A 19625-nucleotide genomic window follows, 5' to 3' on the forward strand; every position below is an offset into this window, starting at 1 on the left:
TAAGGCCATTCTACTGCCAATGTTTGGAGATTGCATGGCTGTGTGATCGATTTTACACACCTGTCAGCAATAGCTGTGGCTGAAATAGCCGAATCCACTAATTTGAGGAGTGTCCACATACTTTTGTATATATAGTGTACCAACATTCAATTGTCAATGGCACAATTTGTTATTTTTAAACAAAGTTGATTATATATCATTTGAAAGGTAATTTCCTGACCTTTCAGAACCACTTGTCAAACAGAGGTTAAATGTATCAGAGTTTCCTTTTTTTATGTGAGTTATATACACTACTGTTTAAAAGTTTGGGGTCACTTAGAAATGTCCTTGTTTTTGAAAGAACATTTTATTTTTGTAAATTTAAATAACATAAAATTGATCAGAAATACAGTTTAGACATTGTTAATGTTGTAAATTGTTGCGATTGTAGCTGGAAACGGCTAATTTTTAATGGAATATCTACATAGGCGTATGGAGGCCCATTATCAGCAAACACCACTCCTGGGTTCCAATGGCACGTTGTGATAACTAATCCAAGTTTATAATTTTAAAAGGCTAATTGATCATTAGAAAACCCTTTTGCAATTATGTTAGCACAGCTTAAAACCGTTGTGCTGATGTAAAGAAGCAATACAACTGGCCTTCTTTAGACAAGTTGAGTATCTGGAGCTTCAACATTTGTGGGTTCGGTTACAGGCTAAAAATGGCCAGAAACAAATAACTTTCTTCTGAAACTCGTCAGTCTATTCTTGTTCTGAGAAATGAAGGCTATTCCATGCGAGAAATTGCCCAGAAACTGAAGATCTCGTACAACGCGGTGTACTACACCCTTCACAGAACAGTGCAAACGGTGTCTAACCAGAATAGAAAGAGGAGTGGGAGGCCCCAGTGCACAACTGAGCAAGAGGACAAGTACATTAGTGTCTAGTTTGAGAAACAGATGCCTCACAAGTCCTCAACTGGCAGCTTCATTAAATAGTACCCGCAAAACATCAGTCTCAACGCCAACAGTGAAGAGGATACTTCAGGATGCTGGCCTTTTAGGCAGAGTTGCAAAGAAAAAGCAATATCTCAGACTGGCCAATAAGAAGAAAGATTAAGATGGGCAAAAGAACACAGACACTGGACAGAGGAAGATTGGAAGAAAGTGTTATGGACAGACAAATCTAAGTTTGAGGTGTTCGGATCACAAAGAAGTACATTCGTGAGATGCAGAAAAAATGAAAAGATGCTGGAGGAGTGGTTGACGCCATCTGTCAAGCATGTTGGAGGCAATGTGATGGTCTTGGGGTGCTTTGGTGGTGGTAAAGTGGGAGATATTTACAGGGTAAAATGGATCTTGAAGAAGGAAGGAAATGACTCCATTTTGCAATGACATGCCATACCCTGTGGATGGCGCTTAATTGGAGCCAATTTCCTCCTACAACAGGACAATGACCCAAAGCACAGCTCCAAACTATGCAATAAATATTTAGGGAAGAAGCAGTCAGCTGGTATTCTGTCTATAATGAAGTGGCCAGCAGTCACCGGATCTCACACCTATTGAGCTGTTGTGGGAGCAGCTTGACCGTATGGTACGTAAGAAGTGCCCATCAAGCCAATCCAACTTGTGGGAGGTGCTTCAGGAAGCATGGGGTGAAATCTCTTCGGATTACCTCAACAAATGGACAACTATAATGCCAGAGGTCTGCAAGGCTGTAATTGCTGCAAATGGAGGATTCTTTGATGAAAACAAAGTCTGGAGGACCCAATTATTATTTCAATTAAAAATCATTATTTATAACCTTGTCAACGTCTTGACTATATTTCCTATTCATTTTACAACTCATTTCATGTATGTATTCATGGAAAACAAGAACATTTCTAAGTGGCCCCAAACTTTTGAACGGTAGTGTAGGTAATTCTGAGATGTACTCTAGAGGTCAAATTCCAGAAATGTATTTGATTGATAGCTGTGATTCTAAGCTTTTCAATGATATATCAATAAAGGAAATATGTGAGCAATAACTTATGCTGACATGGTTTGTTATAGGGTAAAATCCCTATGGGAAAAAATGATGGCACTAGCACACATTTTCCAACTCTAGGAACATAGAGCTTCAAGAAAATCCCTATGAGACATTGTCGGCCAAAGTGAGCCCGACTGACCCCCCCTGGCTTGGCCTAGTTGATGCAACGTTCTATAATGCTTTCACATAGCTCTGATGGAATGTTGAATACATTATAATATGCTGAGACTGATTACTTGGGGGAACATCTACTTGAGTTTGGGAGTAGCAACATACTATTCTGCATTTTGAGAGTCTGATAGCATTTTTGAAGACTAGAGTGATGGTCACTACTTTGTGCTAATTTGTCCAATGTGTGCTCCAAAAGTTTTGAATGCCCCAAAACTCTGTACACAATACAGGAGGCAGTATGTATTGTGAAATTATAAACCACGTGATTCAAGCCCTGAATGTTGATTGTCTGAAAGCCATGGTATATCAGACCATATACCATGGGTATGACCATTTAAAACATTTTTTTACTGGTCTAATTACATTGGTAACCAGTTTATAATAGCAATAAGGCATCTTTGTGGTTTGTGGAATATGGCCAATATACACAACAGCTACAGGCTGTATCCAGGCACTCCACGTTGCACCTAAGAACAGCCCTTAATTGTGGCATACTGTCCATATACCACACCTCCTCGGGCCGTATTGCTTAATTATACATCAGGTAATTGACTCATGAAAATACAGTTTTAGTGAATTTCTCTCTGTACCTTTCTCGGTTACATCTAAAGGTACATAATGGATTTTGTTGAACAAAAACAGCTTTTCTGGAGCTAGTATGGATTCAAAGCAACACATGGATACATGCATTACCTTAAGCAAAAATTCTTTATTTATGCTCAAGTAGCAAAATTATTCTAAACATCTGAAACATTAGAACACAAAGTAAACCATTCTGTCTAGATCTCCCTGTTCAGGAGGCATACCTTGGGCCATTTGATTAACATTACGTCGTTAAACTCAGCAATCCTATCAGCAACAATGCAGTCATCTAGGAAATCCAGTTTAACAGCTGTGTCTAGTTCATCTTTAATATATATATATACACAGTTCCAGTCAAAAGTTTGGACACATCTACTCATTCAAGGGTTTCTCTACATTCCAGATGACTACCTCATGAAGCTGGTTGAGAGAATGCCAAGACTGTGCAAAACTGCCATCAAGGCAAAGGGTGGTTACTTTGAAGAATCTCAAGTACAAAATATATTTTGATTTGTTTAACTCTTTTTTTTTGGTTACTACATGATTCCATATGTGTTATTTCATAGTTTTGATGTCTTCACTTTTATTCTACAATGTAGAAAATAGTAAAAATAAAGAAAAACCCTGGAATGAGTACGTGTGTCCAAACTTGACTGGTACTGTATATAACTATCATTCAATTACATTATAATTGCCATAAATAATGTATTATAATAAAATATATCCATGCGAGTTAACAAAGGATACAGTGATATCAATAAAATCTCAACCACAAAACAAGGACTAAGGAGGGTAACAAGGATCACATCTATGAAAATATATTCGACAGATAGGTTGACTAAATATATAAATACATTTACATGTATGTATATCTATGTACATCAGCAATATATCACCATGTTTATATCACCAATTATTAAAATATTCATTTCTTCAAGACACTCATATCTGCAGATGAGTTCTTGGCAATAGTTTGGTTAATTTCAAGCACATGATCGTATAGTATATGTTTTTAGAACATAATCCTCAAACGTACTGTAGAAGCTGTAATACAGGGATAAATGAACAGCAACACATGACATCTGACCATATTGTCCATGCTATTATGGTCAATGATGAACTTGTCACTGGTTAACATTTCAGTTACAATAGATGTGCCACTGAATATAATTTTTTCCCCTCAACATAAATACCTGTATATTGAATGCTGCATGGGGATATTTGTATGATATTTGCAAAACAAAAGAGAGTTGGGAGCCTTTAACTTATAGGCTGGTAGATATTTAGATAAGTCCCATTTTCATAACAAGCTTCCAGTGCAGATTTCTGTAAACCATTTAGCCTTAAGTCTGTCCTACAAGAAAGATGTTCCTCTATTGACAGATAGATGTGCTACTGTGTACGTGTGTGTACCATCTAGAAAACTGTCATATGTGCCTTCAAACAAACAACATATTTACATTGTAAAGCTCATAATTATTGCATTATAAATAATTTGACATTTTAATGATAAACCCTGTTTCCCTTTGACACTAGAGTTGTGCTCTGTCTATACTAATCTCCAGAGGAAAATATGATAAATATGATATGAACAAAAACAAACAAACATCCTTTAAAAACAAATGCAACCCTAAGACTTTGTACATTCTGAGACTTTTTTCCCATTATAACTTATGCATTTGAGATGTTGTGCTATTGGTCCATGAAACGAGTGTTCACAAGATAAGTAATTCAGAGCAGTTTGTAAAACAACATTTTTCTTCTCCAATAAATGTGTTATTTGCATTTATGAAATAAACCCACCAGGTGAAACATCAAGATTTGAACAGTGTTTTAACAGTGGTCCCCTGCTTTCAGGAGAGGATAGAGAGAGAAATATAATACTTTCTGTAGGGCCAATATAATTATGGTGCTTTGCTGGTTGGCTTGCCTTGAGCAACAGTCTCTCAGAATCCCCTGTAAGGTTGACAGATGATGTCTGATATATTCCCTTTAAACTAAAGGCGCAAAAGACATAAGCAGTGATTTAAATGTACTACAACCTCTAAACATTGTGCATTACAAAACACAAATTACCACAGCCCAACCAACACCAGGTCAGGTCAAAGTTCAGATGCTTTATTCAAAGTGCATCCCTACCATAGAGATAGATCGAGGACTAATGTTTGTATATGTGGCATTATAGCATCTGTGACAACATGAGCGCATCTCCATGTTTAAGTAGTACATTTTCTTCTTCAGGATTGGCTGATCCCTCCTGATGACCCGGGTGGACATGATGCCAACAGGGTCACAAGGAGGGATCAGCCAATGAAGTTGGAAGTCCCACCCAGTTGACTATATTGAAATGGTGGAAGCCCTCAATGGCGCTGCCCATGCTAATATGACTTTTTGGCCACTAGAGGCCTCTGTCATTCTCAATGATCTCTACTCCTATGAATAATATCACTAGGAGTAATTAGTACAGATACGCCTCATTTCCTCTGTGTGCCACCCTTTAAACAGGAAGTCCTTCCAGGCAATGTACATTTGGTAAAAGTTACTTTGAATAGGAGAAAGTCTGTAGGAATCCAATAGTGTGCTGTTATTCATGGTTGTGCCCCTAGGTAGCAGCACATCTCATTCTCTTGAGCTACATGAGTGGAAAGAAAGGAGTTCACTCTTTTTCACAATCGCTTGCTTCATTTTACCAGGGGATTGTCCTAACAATCAGCAAGTAGGGACATTCATGGGCATTGAAACAGAGTTTCCCACCTTGGATAGGTACCACATATAATATACCTCAGTGTAAATACATTCTCACTGAAGAGGTTGGACTTGCTAAGGAGCAATACATTTTCTTCTATAAATTGTTACCATCTCAATCAAGTCCATCATAAAGTAAATGTTCAGAATAATTTAAGTAGAAATTCCTCTCTTGCAAGAGTCAAAAGAGTGTTGAAAGGATGTTTTTCCGAAAAGTGACTTTTGACTTGAGTCTCACAACATGCCAAGGAGTGTTGGTGTCACTAAGCTCTGCAGACAGTATCTCCAAAATGAACTAAACTTTGAGACCAATATGGATTGATTTGGATTTAAAATGCAGACACCCCTCCCCCCCTCCAAATATGCATAAATAATGTTCAATAAGTTAATAAATAAAATATCTGTCGTCTGGGTGTATTTACAAAGGGTAAAAATGTACAAAACCCCTAATTCAACACATTTCATTATCTTTTAGAGATACCTTTCACTTTCCAACAGTATAGCATATCTGACCTCATATTGCCGTTGCCTATTCCAACCAAATGCACTCCATTTATCCTGTCCTCTCCTGAAATCGACTCTATACATTAAATCAAAAGGGACAGAATCAATAAAAGCTGCTTAAGCGATGTTTAAAAAGTATCTTTGTGTACATACTGCTGCTCAACAACAGTGTCTGTGTGTGTAGATTGTGGGGGGGGGGGGGTAATGCCCACAGATCTTGATGAGAAGTCTGGGGTGTCATCCAGCTAAATGTCCTCTGTCAACTATTTACATCAAGTCACCTGGCACTTTCACCTTACATGATTTCCATTGACATGATCAACCATAAGAATCATTGCTAATATTGTTCAAAGAACAACACTATTCCAGTAGACTATCAATTTTCTTCAGGCCGGCAATCCTCCAAGACAGTTAGCAGCTATTAAACACATTACATTATAAAATATAGTCAAGATCACACTGTAGAATATAACGCAGTTTCAATCACCTTTACAAAATAAATCCCAAACAAAAACAATCTTCACATCAAAGCAGGCAGTAGTCGACAAAAATAGCTTTGTTCACGAGTCCTCGTGAGAGCTTTTTACAAGTCAGTTTGTGCTCCCGCATGTGTGTGCCCAATCATCTCCTCTCCTGTTTAAAAACAACCCCACACACCAGGTCTGCTCCATATTACACTGACCATAAAGAAAAGAGACGAAATTCAAAAACAATTGCTTTGAATAATAAAAAAAAAGATCTGAGCCGCAGACAGACAGGGGGCGACAGAGAGGAGAAAGAGGAGAGAGAAGCCAGCCTCAGCGGTCTCTGCAGGTTGGCAGGTTGACGAAAGTGAAGATGTTGTACTCTATGAGTATGGAGAAGCAGAGAAAGATGGAGTACATGAACAGACACACCAGGCCCAGACGACGGTCCAGTTTCCACCCGTTCAGATGTACCCCCAGGACCTGAGAGAGAGAGAGGTGGGAAGAGATGAAGAAATTATATATATAGTTGCTCAATTGAAATTCAATTTTGCATAAACTGTGTAAAATACAAAGCACAAGTACATTTGAGTATTTTAAAAAGTACTAAAAGGTCACACACCGTGAGGAACACAGACCCCAACAGAAGTCCCACAGAGAAGATGAGCCCTTTGCTGTTCAGTTGAATCTAAGAGAAGAACGGGTTAAACAGAAGACGATAAACCACGGGGTTGGGAACTGATTTACAACACTTTTGCACCAGTGTAAAGGGTACACCTGCTATTTCCAAAAGAGAATAACAGTTTGAAAAACAACACCAACTTTACACGACCAAACTGATGCATTAGAAGGACACCATCTCTTTTGAATTCGAGCCCTTCTGAAATGAATACAGTACATCAGCTGTTCTCTGTGTATCCTCTTCTACACCCTCAATACACAGCTCGATTCTCTAACACACAGTCAAAGCCTTCATTCAGAATAATCATGTCACACTCCAAAAGCAGCAAAGCTGTATGTAGGCATTCCTTCACAGCACCCCCACGTGTGTTTGATCTAGTGGGGTTATGGGCTGCAGGTGCACTCAGCTCTATATTTCACTTGGACTGCAGACAGCTACTTTTCTCCTCCCTCTTTCAGCTGTTAGGACCATCTCCCTCCCATGCCAAGCTGGAAGATATGTTTATCTACAGAGATCACAAATAACACATGCTCTAATGGCTATGTTAGCATGACATGACTCATTTTGTATATAAACCTACATACCATTGGTTCCATATGACATGAGCAGAGAGGGCTCTGGACAGAAGATCAATTGTGTCATCTCTCACATGATAAAGCAACATCAAAATGACCTTCTCAGAATAGGCCGAGCATGTCTAAGTGTCACAGGGGTTGTACATGCCAGTTTTGATTGTGTATTGCTAGTAGAGGTTTACTAAAGACCGTACACGGTCAGGATTAGGTGTTTGCTACTTACGTAGGAGCCGTAGTTGATGGCTAGGGTCTGCAGGGCCCAGGGTAGTCCCAGTCCAATAAGGATATCAAACACATTACTGCCTATAGAGTTAGACACAGCCATGTCCCCGAGACCTGAGAGAGAGAAAGAGAGAGATGAGTCATAGGCCGAGAAATATAAATCAAAAGACATAAGAAGGAGGGAGAGGGAGGCAGAGAGAGAGAGATGTTGGTAAACATCTGTAACATCAATAAAGAATTCCAACTTGCTGAGGTATTCAGGTTGCCACAAACAACAACAAACACAACAACAACAAACAGACTGTCAGGGAATGTGGTTCCCATTTCCCCCTCTCAGACAGACTGATGAATATTTGACAGGGGGAGTGGGAATTGACACAGATTTTAAAAAATGGAGGAAGGAACCACACTGTGTTTTCTTCTGTCACTGCCACACGACTCTGTCACAGAGGTTGGGAGGGGACCTGGGTGACACCCAGACTGCCTCATCCCTTCTCTTTCCCCTCTCTCTGTTGACCAGGTACACAGACCGTATGGAGCTGTTTGATTCCTGGGTGTTGGTTCATGGGGCAGGTGAGCAGCAATGCAAACAGCCTGGTAGAGAAAGTACTCTGTGCGTCCTCACCTTGCCGTGCCACTATAAGACTGGCCATGCAATCAGGGACACTGGTGCCAGCTGCCAGGAAGGTGATGCCCATGATAACATCAGGGATACCCAGAGTAAACCCGATCACTGTCACCTGAAGGGAATAGACACACATCAGTCTGTCTGTCTGTCTGTCTGTCTGTCTGTCTGTCTGTCTGTCTGTCTGTCTGTCTGTCTGTCTGTCTGTCTCTCTGTGTCTCTGTGTCTGTGTCCTCACCATCCAGACCATGACATAGGAAAAGCCAGCAATCCAGAGGGTGGAGTTGACGAAGGAGACCATGAACCATCTCTCCCAGCGAGGGGTGGCACAGTTAGGCACCGTGAAGAACAAGAGCAGGCACAGAGGCCAGGCCAACAGCCACTTGATCTTATTACAGCACCCAGCTAGAGAGAGAGAGAAAGAGAGAGAGAGAGAGAGAGAGAGAGAGAGAGAGAGAGAGAGAGAGAGAGAGAGAGAGAGAGAGAGAGAGAGAGAGAGAGAGAGAGAGAGAGAGAGAGAGAGAGAGAGAGAGAAAAAGATAGAGAAAGGAAGAAGAGATTTAGTTTCAATGTGTTCTTTGCTTAGATTACATTGTGTGATGCTTTTATTGAGGAAATCTAAAAATACCTTTAGGTGGGTGTGAATGTGGCTGACCAACACAATAAAGAGAGCTCAGAGAGACTGAAAATTGTTTGAAACCCTTTCAATGTTATTTAAAAAATTATACCTGGGGCATGAAAGGGTACGAAAGGTCCCTCCCCTTCTTCCTCCTCCTCCTCTTCCTCATCATTCTCATTATTCTCATTGTCTTCGTTCTCGTTTTCCGTCTCGTTGCCAGACTCCACCCCTCCCCTGTCGTCCTCTCCATGGTGACCACGGCGACCATTGACGCCCCTTTCGGGCCCGCCCAGTCCATTCTCCAGGCCCCGCCTACCGCCGACTTTCACCGTGATCTCTGAGTCTCCGTTCGTGAACGGCCAGGTGCTAATCAGACGCTGTCTCTGCACAAATGCATGCACACGTCATAGCTAAAGCCCTGTGTTTTGGTTAATCATGTCACATGACCTGGATTTTAAACTTTATTTAAAGCTTTTTCATCAAACTATCCCCTTTTCTGTTAGTGTTAGATAGACCAGCACCACCCTCAGAAAATTGCTTTAATTTTTTGGTCTAATTCCCATTTCTGGAAAAGGCTTAAAATAAAGGTTAAAATCCATGTCATATGACATGACTTACCAAAAAACAGGTATCTAGTCATAGCCTATACTGTACAAACACATGCCATTTTCTGAACATGTTTGTACAGCATAAGTATGCTGTAAGAATATAATTTCTTCATACCCACACAGCAAACAGAAATACCCACGTGTGCAGAAGGCAATGGGAAAGTCTGTGTGTGTGTTTGTGTCTGTGTAGTCCTACCTCAGTGATGAGCATGCATGAGGCCATGGTGAGGTGTGTGTGTGTGTGTGTGTCTGTCTGTGTGGTCCTACCTCAGTGATGAGCATGCATGAGGCCATGGCGAGGTGTGTGTGTGTTTGTGTCTGTGTGGTCCTACCTCAATGATGAGCATGCATGAGGCCATGGTGAGGTGTGTGTGTGTGTGTGTGTGTGTGTGTGTGTGTGTGTGTGTGTGTGTGTGTGTGTGTGTGTCTGTGTGGTCCTACCTCAGTAATGAGCATGCATGAGGCCATGGTGAGGTGTGTGTGTGTGTGGTCCTACCTCAGTGATAAGCATGCGTGAGGCCATGGTGAGGCGGGTGCGAGGGGAGAAGTGGCTGGTGATCATGATCCTCATGCCGGCATCAGAGAAGGACAGCTGGTGGGGGTAGGCTGACAGCAACTCATCTACCATCAACACTGACTGCTTTCTGTGTAAGTTAGCTACAGGAGAGCGTGAGAGAAAGAGAGAGAGAGACATGATGCAAACACACACAGACACACGTATGACAGAACAGGCAGACCATACCTTTCTTCAGCAGGACAGCGGTGGCATCACAATTATCATCCAGGTCGGCGTTACTGGCTGTGCCATTCCCCAGGCTGGACGAGTTCTTCTTCCGCCTCTCCAGGAAGCGCACAATGTTCGAGTTAAACCTATACACAGAAGCGAACAACGCGACAGTTAAACCTAGACAAAGAGGGACAGAACAAGGACGTGGATCCGACTTCATTGTTTTGAAGTGTGCACCGATGGTTTCAGACACAAGACTTACTTCATTATCAAAATGTAGCCGAAATACATCAGAACCAGTGTCAGAGACTCCCACCTGGAACAAACATCAAGAGGGATTCAATTGAAGCAGATTTTTAACAGCTATACAATACAACACATAACATATGTACTGTATAGACAAGAAAGTGAAAGCCATATTTACCACGAAACCTTTTCATCATATATGAACTGTAAGGAGAAAAAGAAGAATGATACTGAACACTTGGAAGAATGCCTGGAAGTACGGTAAAAAAACATTGTGGTTCACCATTCTCTGATGTAAACAGCACTGTATGGATCCACTGTAGTTGCACCCTCTGATCGACAGGATGCAACATACTAAAATTCAAATCCTACTCTGGGATTGCGACCCGGAGGCTCCGTATGGAGGGTGTGACACAATTACGGAGCCTCTGGAGGCCCAATTGAGCTCCGTACCGCATTGCCGTGCGCCTCCCAAATTTTGTAATAATTTGGCGGGCTCCGTATAGTTCCGCATTGACATGATTGGTTGATGGTAGGTGGGGGCGGGATGTCCTGTGTAAACACAAACTCGCTTCCTTGACAACTTCCTTCACAACAGCCCTGCTCTACGAAGCGCAAGAAGTAGGAATGGTCTGACTTCTGCAGATGTCGGATTGACCATGCAGAGCCATGAAGGCTCACTTCACTGGTTTGCAATGGTCAGGCTCCACTCACCACTATGAGAGCAGCGATGGACAGGGTGTAGTACACGGAGTCTCTCAGAAGAGACCAACGAGACAGATGCACCGCCTGAGAGTGAGAAAGAGAGAGAGAAAAAAAGATAAAGAGAATGGGAGAGAGTGGAATAGACAACATTTTAACCCGGGGTATTCATCCCTTCCGGTGTATGTGTGTATACCTGAGCAAGTCAAGGTACAGAAACCTACCTGGCCAGCAAATATTCCACACACTCCGATAATGCAGAGGATATTGAAGACGGCGGAGCCCACAATCGTGCCCACCCCCACATCCCCTTTAGTGATAAACACACCTGCACAGGGACAGAAAGAAAGAGAACAGAAGTTATACAATGGTTGGTAATGGAGTATAAAAATGGAGTGTTACAAGCTTGTACATGTAAAGTATTGACATGGCCAACATAGTGTCCCTTGACCTTTTCTATATTTTGTTACGTTACAGCCTTACTCTAAAATGGATTAAATAAAACAATTTGCAATCAGCAATCTACACACAATGACCCATAATGACAAAGCGAAAACAGGTTTTTAGACATTTTGGAAAAATGTATTCAAAACAAAAAAAACAGAAATACCTTATTTACATAAGTATTCAGAACCATTGCTATGGGACTTGAAATTGAGCTAAGGTGCACCCTGTTTCCATTGATCATCCCTTTTTTAATACTACTTTTCACTGCAACTCCCGTACAGACTCGGGAGAGGCGAAGGTCGAGAGCCACGCAGCTTCCGAAACATGACCCTGCCAAGCCACACTGCTTCTTGACACACTGCTCTCTTAACCCGGAAGCCAGGCACACTAATTTGTCAGAGGAAACACCGTCCAACTGATGACGGTGTCAGCGTGCATGTGCCCTGCCCGCCACAGGGACAAGGACATCCCGGCCGGCCAAACCCTCCCCTAACCCGGATGACGCTGGGCCAATTGTGCACCGCCTAATCGTCTCCCAGTCGCGGCCGGTTGCGACACAGCCCGGGCTCAAACCCAGATCTGTAGTGATGCCTCTAGCACTGCGATGCAGTGCCTTAGACCACTGTGCCCCTCTTCCATTGATCATCTTTGAGATGTTTCTACAACTTGATTGGAGTCCATCTGTGGTAAATTCAATTAATTGGACATGATTTGGAAAGGCACACACCTGTCCATATAAGGTCCCACAGTTGACAGTGCATGTCAGAGCAAAAACCAAGCCATGAGGAAGAAGGAATTGTCCGTAGAGCTCCGACACAGGATTGTGTCGAGGCAGAGATCTGGGGAAGGGTACCAAAACATGTCTGCAACATTGAAGGTCCCAAAGAACACAGTGGCCTCCATCATTCTTAAATGAAAGAAGTTTAGAACCACCAACACCCTTCCTAGAGCTGTCCGCCCGGCCAAACTGAGCAATCGGGGGAGAAGGGCCTTGGTCAGGGAGGTGACCAAGAACCCGATGGTCACTGACAGAGCTCTAGAGTTACTCTGTTGAAATGGGAGAACAACCATCTATGCAGCACTGCTCCAATTAGGCCTTTATGGTAGAGTGGCCAGACGGAAGCCACTCCTCAGTAAAAGGCACATGACAACCCACTTGGAGTTTACCAAAAGGCACCTAAAGACTCTCAGACCATGAGAAACAAGATTCTCTGGTCTGATGAAACAAAGATTGAACTCTTTGGCCTGAATGCCAAGCGTCACGTCTGGAGGAAACCTGGCACCATCCCTACGGTGAAGCATGGGGGTGGTAGATGTGGGGATGTTTTTCAGCAGCAGGGACTAGGAGACTAGTCAGGATCGAGGGAAATATGAACAGAGCAAAGTACAGAGAGATCCTTGATGAAAACCTTCTCCAGAGCGCTCAGGACCTCAGACTGGGGTGAAGTTTCACCTTCCAACAGGACAACAACCCTAAGCACACGGCCAAGACAATGCAGGAGTGGCTTCGGGACAAGTCTCTGAATGTCCTTGAGTGGCCCAGCCAGAGCCCGGAATTGAACCCGATCGAACATCTCTGGAGAGACTTGAAAATAACTTTACAGCGACGCTCCCCATCCAACATCAGAGCTCGAGAGGATCTGCAGAGAAGAATGTGAGAAACTCCCCAAACACAGGTGTGCCAAGCTTGTAGCGTCATATCCAAGAAGAATCAAGGCTGTAATTGCTGTCAAAGGTGCTTCAACAAAGTACTGCGTAAAGAGTCTGAATACTTATGTAAATGTGATATTTCAGGTTTTTGTAATAAAATAAATTAGCAGAAAAAAAGTAATTATGGGATATTGTGTTCGACATGGATGAGATTTTTTAGAAATCAATTTTAGAATAAGGCCTTGATCTAATAAAATGTGGGAAAAGTTAAGGGGTCTGAATACTTTCCTGAAGGTACTGCATATCACTATCACTCTTTAGAACATACTGGGACTGCTGATAAAGTAAAACATAAAAAAGTATGTGTGTGTCCAATGAAAGATGTGGATGTGTCCATCTACGTGTCTGTACGTCTCACCGATGACAGAGGTGAAGAGTTCAGGAGCTGAGCTGCCGGCCGCCATGAAGGTTGCACCTGCCACATCCTCACTAAGATGAAGACGCTGAGATAGCCAGAGCGACAGAGAGAGAGCCAGAGCGACAGAGAGAGAGAGAGAGAGAGAGAGAGAGAGAGAGAGAGAGAGAGAGAGAGAGAGAGAGAGAGAGAGAGAGAGAGAGAGAGAGAGAGAGAGAGAGAGAGAGAGAGAGAGAGAGAGAGAGAGAGAGAGTGAGTATAGGGGGAGTAGAAAGCACATCTTGAATTGTGTGCTTAAAATTAATTCCAGTTGAATTGACCCCGACCCTGTTACAGAATAGTGTGTTACATTCTTACCTCGCATATCTTCTCCAGAGACGGAACAAAGTAGTCATCACACACTAGGGCCAGTGCATAGAACATGTACATTGCCTATAGAGGAATTACACATAACAAATCGTCAGAACATGCATGCACATATAAGAACAAACAAATCTCAGCAGTGTTCTGGAACCTTTCAGATCCCCATGTGATGCAGTGATAGTGTCCCAATGTGTCAGTTTTTTCTGAGGAGGTATCCTAAGCTGAGACACTCTGTGCCATTGGCCTCATATGCCAGCTAAGTCTCTATACAACATCTGGCACCCAAGTCTGCCAGAGAGACGCTGCCCTCTTTATGATGGCTAGGCAACTTTGACGTGGTATAAATGATTTAAGCACAAATACTTTAAAGTACTACTTAAGTAGTTTTTTTTGCTTTTTTACTCCATACATTTTCCCATACACCCAAAAGTACTAGTTACATTTCGAATGCTTAGCAGGACAAAACATTTGTCTAATTCACACACTTATCAAGAGAACGTCCCTGGTCATCCATACTGTCACTGATCTGGCGGACTCACTAAACACGAATGCTTCGTTTAAAAATGATGTCCGAGTGTTGGAGTGTGCCCCTGGCTATCCATATAATAATAAAACAAGAAAATAGTGACGTCTGTTTTGCTTAATATAAGGAATGTTAAATTATTTATACTTTGACTTTTGATACTTAAGTATATTTTAAGTAGTATTTTACTGGGTGACTCACTTTTACTTGAGTCAATTTTTATGAAGGTATCTTTACTTTTATGACTGGGTACGTTTTCCACCACTGCAGCTGTGTTAAAGACACAATCCTGCTTGTCAATGCATTGCATCACACGGTCAATGGCAGGTAGCCATTGTATGTAGAGTAGATAGTGTGTTGAGTGTAGAACGGGGAGGTGGTGGGGTGGGGGGTTACACTCACAAATAGGACATGTAAGGCCACCGCTCCCTCTGTCCGCTCCTTGTTGGTGAACAGGTCTGTGGGGAACTCATGTAGCGCTGGAGAGAAAACACACACAATATTACTGTGAAAACACTGTCTTTTTAATGCAGAAGAAACTTGTGCAGTGGCACTATCATACACAGTCCATTTGAGTGACAGGACCTAAAAATAGCATTGCCATGAGTGTGTGTGTACACGCACACATGCCAGGGTGTGTTTGTTTGTGTGTATTTGTAAGGGGAGCCGTGTGTGTGAATGTATGTGCGTGTTGATGGCTGCACAATGTGCAGTGACATTCTCCCTCTGAACACCCAAGAGGTTGTGTGAGTCAGCGAGCTTCAGCCTGCCCTCAGTGCCCGAACAAAACCATTTCAGCTCATAAGAACTGACAAGGCCCGAGAGAGAGAGAGAGAGAGAGAGAGAGAGAGAGAGAGAGAGAGAGAGAGAGAGAGAGAGAGAGAGAGAGAGAGAGAGAGAGAGAGAGAGAGAGAGAGAGAGAGAGAGAGAAAAGAAGGGGTGAGGATGTGTGAATTGTGTAGGGTTGTAAGACACATCGTTGTGTTCGATTTTAATGGCCTCGTCCCTTAGAAAGTGTATAATATCTATCTCCCTACCTCCTTCCAATATTACATTCCCATTTTAATAATTTAACAGATACTATTGTCCAGAGTGGCTTTCAAATAGTGTGTTCCAGTAAGCTGAATCAACTACATAGTCCGATCATCAAAACCCTCAATCCATCCCTTCCTCCCACCATCATTTTAGTACAGTACAGAGATATTCTCCCAGTAGGCACTACTGTACCATTCAGTTGGCAGGTCAGCAACACACTGGAATGCATTTCACACTGTGGCTCTGCAGCCAAAGCAACCAGTGGTAGGGCTATTGCCCACTCTGTGCCCAGTGCTGCCCACTCTCATACAGGGCAATCACTCAGGGAGCCACTCACCCAACCAACCCTGCTGCCAACAGCGCAATTATACTTCCGGCGCCGACAGAGATGGCCGCCTCGCTTCGCGTTCCTAGGAAACTATGCAGTTTTTATTTTTTTTACGTGTTATTTCTTACATTAGTACCCCAGGTCATCTTAGGTTTCATTACATACAGTCGAGAAGAACTACTGAATATAAGAGCAGCGTCAACTCACCATCAGTATGACCAGGAATATGTTTTCCGCGACGCGGATCCTGTGTTCTGCCTTACAAAAAGGTCAACGGAATTGATTCCATGCAGCGACCCCCCAAAAAAAACGACTTCGTAAAAAAGGGAAACGTAGCGGTCTTCTGGTCAGACTCAGGACACGGGCACATCGCGCACCACTCCCTAGCATTCTTCTTGCCAATGTCCAGTCTCTTGACAACAAGGTTGATGAAATCCGAGCAAGGGTAGCATTCCAGAGGGACATCAGAGACTGTAACGTCCTCTGCTTCACGGAAACATGGCTCACTGGGAAGACGCTATCCGGGGCGGTGCAGCCAACGGGTTTCTCCACGCATCGCGCCGACAGAAACAAACATCTTTCTGGTAAGAAGAGTGGCAGGGGCGTATGCCTCATGACTAACGAGACATGGTGTGATGAAAGAAACATACAGGAACTCAAATCCTTCTGTTCACCTGATTTAGAATTCCTCACAATCAAATGTAGACCGCATTATCTACCAAGAGAATTCTCTTCGATTATAATCACAGCCGTATATATCCCCCCCAAGCAGACACATCGATGGCTCTGAACGAACTTTATTTAACTCTTTGCAAACTGGAAACCATTTATCCGGAGGCTGCATTCATTGTAGCTGGGGATTTTAACAAAGCTAATCTGAAAACAAGACTCCCCAAATTTTATCAGCATATCGAATGCGCAACCAGGGGTGGTAAAACCTTGGATCATTGTTACTCTAACTTCCGCGACGCATATAAGGCCCTGCCCCGCCCCCCTTTCGGAAAAGCTGACCACGACTCCATTTTGTTGATCCCTGCCTACAGACAGAAACTTAAACAAGAGGCTCCCACGCTGAGGTCTGTCCAACGCTGGTCCGACCAAGCTGACTCCACACTCCAAGACTGCTTCCATCACGTGGACTGGGACATGTTTCGTATTGTGTCAGATAAAAATATTGACGAATACGCTGATTCGGTGTGCGAGTTCATTAGAACGTGCGTTGAAGATGTCGTTCCCATAGCAACGATAAAAACATTCCCTAACCAGAAACCGTGGATTGATGGCAGCATTCGCGTGAAACTGAAAGCGCGAACCACTGCTTTTAATCAGGGCAAGGTGTCTGGTAACATGACCAAATATAAACAATGCAGCTATTCCCTCCGCAAGGCTATTAAACAAGCTAAGCTTCAGTACAGAGACAAAGTAGAATCTCAATTCAACGGCTCAGACACAAGAGGCATGTGGCAGGGTCTACAGTCAATCACGGACTACAAGAAGAAACCCAGCCCAGTCACGGACCAGGATGTCTTGCTCCCAGGCAGACTAAATAACTTTTTTGCCCGCTTTGAGGACAATACAGTGCCACTGACACGGCCTGCAACGAAAACATGCGGTCTCTCCTTCACTGCAGCCGAGGTGAGTAAGACATTTAAACGTGTTAACCCTTGCAAGGCTGCAGGCCCAGACGGCATCCCCAGCCGCGCCCTCAGAGCATGCGCAGACCAGCTGGCCAGTGTGTTTACGGACATATTCAATCAATCCCTATACCAGTCTGCTGTTCCCACATGCTTCAAGAGGGCCACCATTGTTCCTGTTCCCAAGAAAGCTAAGGTAACTGAGCACTCACTTTAGTCATCATGAAGTGCTTTGAGAGACTAGTCAAGGACCATATCACCTCCACCCTACCTGACACCCTAGACCCACTCCAATTTGCTTACCGCCCAAATAGGTCCACAGACGACGCAATCTCAACCACACTGCACACGCCCTAACCCACCTGGACAAGAGGAATACCTATGTGAGAATGCTGTTCATCGACACCATAGTACCCTCCAAGCTCGTCATCAAGCTCGAGACCCTGGGTCTCGACCCCGCCCTGTGCAACTGGGTACTGGACTTCCTGACGGGCCGCCCCCAGGTGGTGAGGATAGGCAACAACATCTCCTCCCCGCTGATCCTCAACACGGGGGCCCCACAAGGGTGCGTTCTGAGCCCTCTCCTGTATTCCCTGTTCACCCACGACTGCGTGGCCACGCACGCCTCCAACTCAATCATCAAGTTTGTGGACGACACAACAGTGGTAGGCTTGATTACCAACAACGACGAGACGGCCTACAGGGAGGAGGTGAGGGCCCTCGGAGTCTGGTGTCAGGAAAATAACCTCACACTCAACGTCAACAAAACTAAGGAGATGATTGTGGACTTCAGGAAACAGCAGAGGGAACACCCCCCTATCCACATCGATGGAACAGTAGTGGAGAGGGTAGCAAGTTTTAAGTTCCTCGGCATACACATCACAGACAAACTGAATTGGTCCACTCACACTGACAGCTTCGTGAAGAAGGCGCAGCAGCGCCTCTTCAACCTCAGGAGGCTGAAGAAATTCGGCTTGTCACCAAAAGCACTCACAAACTTCTATAGATGCCCAATCGAGAGCATCCTGGAGGGCTGTATCACCGCCTGGTACGGCAACTGCTCCGCCCTCAACCGTAAGGCTCTCCAGAGGGTAGTGAGGTCTGCACAACGCATCACCGGGGGCAAACTACCTGCCCTCCAGGACACCTACACCACCCGATGTTACAGGAAGGCCATAAAGATCATCAAGGACATCAACCACCCGAGCCACTGCCTGTTCACCCCGCTATCATCCAGAAGGCGAGGTCAGTACAGGTGCATCAAAGCTGGGACCGAGAGACTGAAAAACAGCTTCTATCTCAAGGCCATCAGACTGTTAAATAGCCACCACTAACATTGAGTGGCTGCTGCCAACACACTGTCATTGACACTGACCCAACTCCAGCCACTTTAATAATGGGAATTGATGGGAAATGATGTAAATATATCACTAGCCACTTTAAACAATGCTACCTTATATAATGTTACTTACCCTACATTATTCATCTCATATGCATACATACGTATATACTGTACTCTATATCATCGACTGCATCCTTATGTAATACATGTATCACTAGCCACTTTAACTATGCCACTTTGTTTACTTTGTCTACATACTCATCTCATATGTATATACTGTACTCGATACCATCTACTGTATGCTGCCCTGTACCATCACTCATTCATATATCCTTATGTACATATTCTTTATCCCCTTACACTGTGTATAAGACAGTAGTTTTGGAATTGTTAGTGAGATTACTTGT

The 19625-nt window shown here is 43.4% G+C and overlaps 1 protein-coding gene across 1 annotated transcript in view; it reads right to left on the reverse strand.

Annotated features, from left to right (window-relative positions):
- Nucleotides 1–2869: 2869 nt before the first annotated feature.
- Nucleotides 2870–19625, reverse strand: part of slc24a3 (solute carrier family 24 member 3) — a 107806-nt gene continuing 91050 nt past the window's right edge. Inside the window, exons 3-17 of the mRNA XM_035754301.2 lie at nucleotides 15282–15358; nucleotides 14351–14425; nucleotides 13997–14081; nucleotides 11706–11809; nucleotides 11494–11568; nucleotides 10958–10983; nucleotides 10796–10849; nucleotides 10549–10676; nucleotides 10303–10463; nucleotides 9308–9581; nucleotides 8818–8984; nucleotides 8580–8694; nucleotides 7956–8068; nucleotides 7098–7163; nucleotides 2870–6958 (exon numbers count right to left, since the gene is read on the reverse strand). Coding sequence (XP_035610194.2) covers nucleotides 6809–6958; nucleotides 7098–7163; nucleotides 7956–8068; nucleotides 8580–8694; nucleotides 8818–8984; nucleotides 9308–9581; nucleotides 10303–10463; nucleotides 10549–10676; nucleotides 10796–10849; nucleotides 10958–10983; nucleotides 11494–11568; nucleotides 11706–11809; nucleotides 13997–14081; nucleotides 14351–14425; nucleotides 15282–15358 — 1670 coding nt within the window. The 3' untranslated portion in view covers nucleotides 2870–6808. The remainder of the gene's footprint in view (nucleotides 6959–7097; nucleotides 7164–7955; nucleotides 8069–8579; nucleotides 8695–8817; nucleotides 8985–9307; nucleotides 9582–10302; nucleotides 10464–10548; nucleotides 10677–10795; nucleotides 10850–10957; nucleotides 10984–11493; nucleotides 11569–11705; nucleotides 11810–13996; nucleotides 14082–14350; nucleotides 14426–15281; nucleotides 15359–19625) is intronic.

The sequence above is a fragment of the Oncorhynchus keta genome, chromosome 36, assembly GCF_023373465.1.
Source record: "Oncorhynchus keta strain PuntledgeMale-10-30-2019 chromosome 36, Oket_V2, whole genome shotgun sequence".
Lineage (NCBI taxonomy): Eukaryota > Metazoa > Chordata > Actinopteri > Salmoniformes > Salmonidae > Oncorhynchus > Oncorhynchus keta.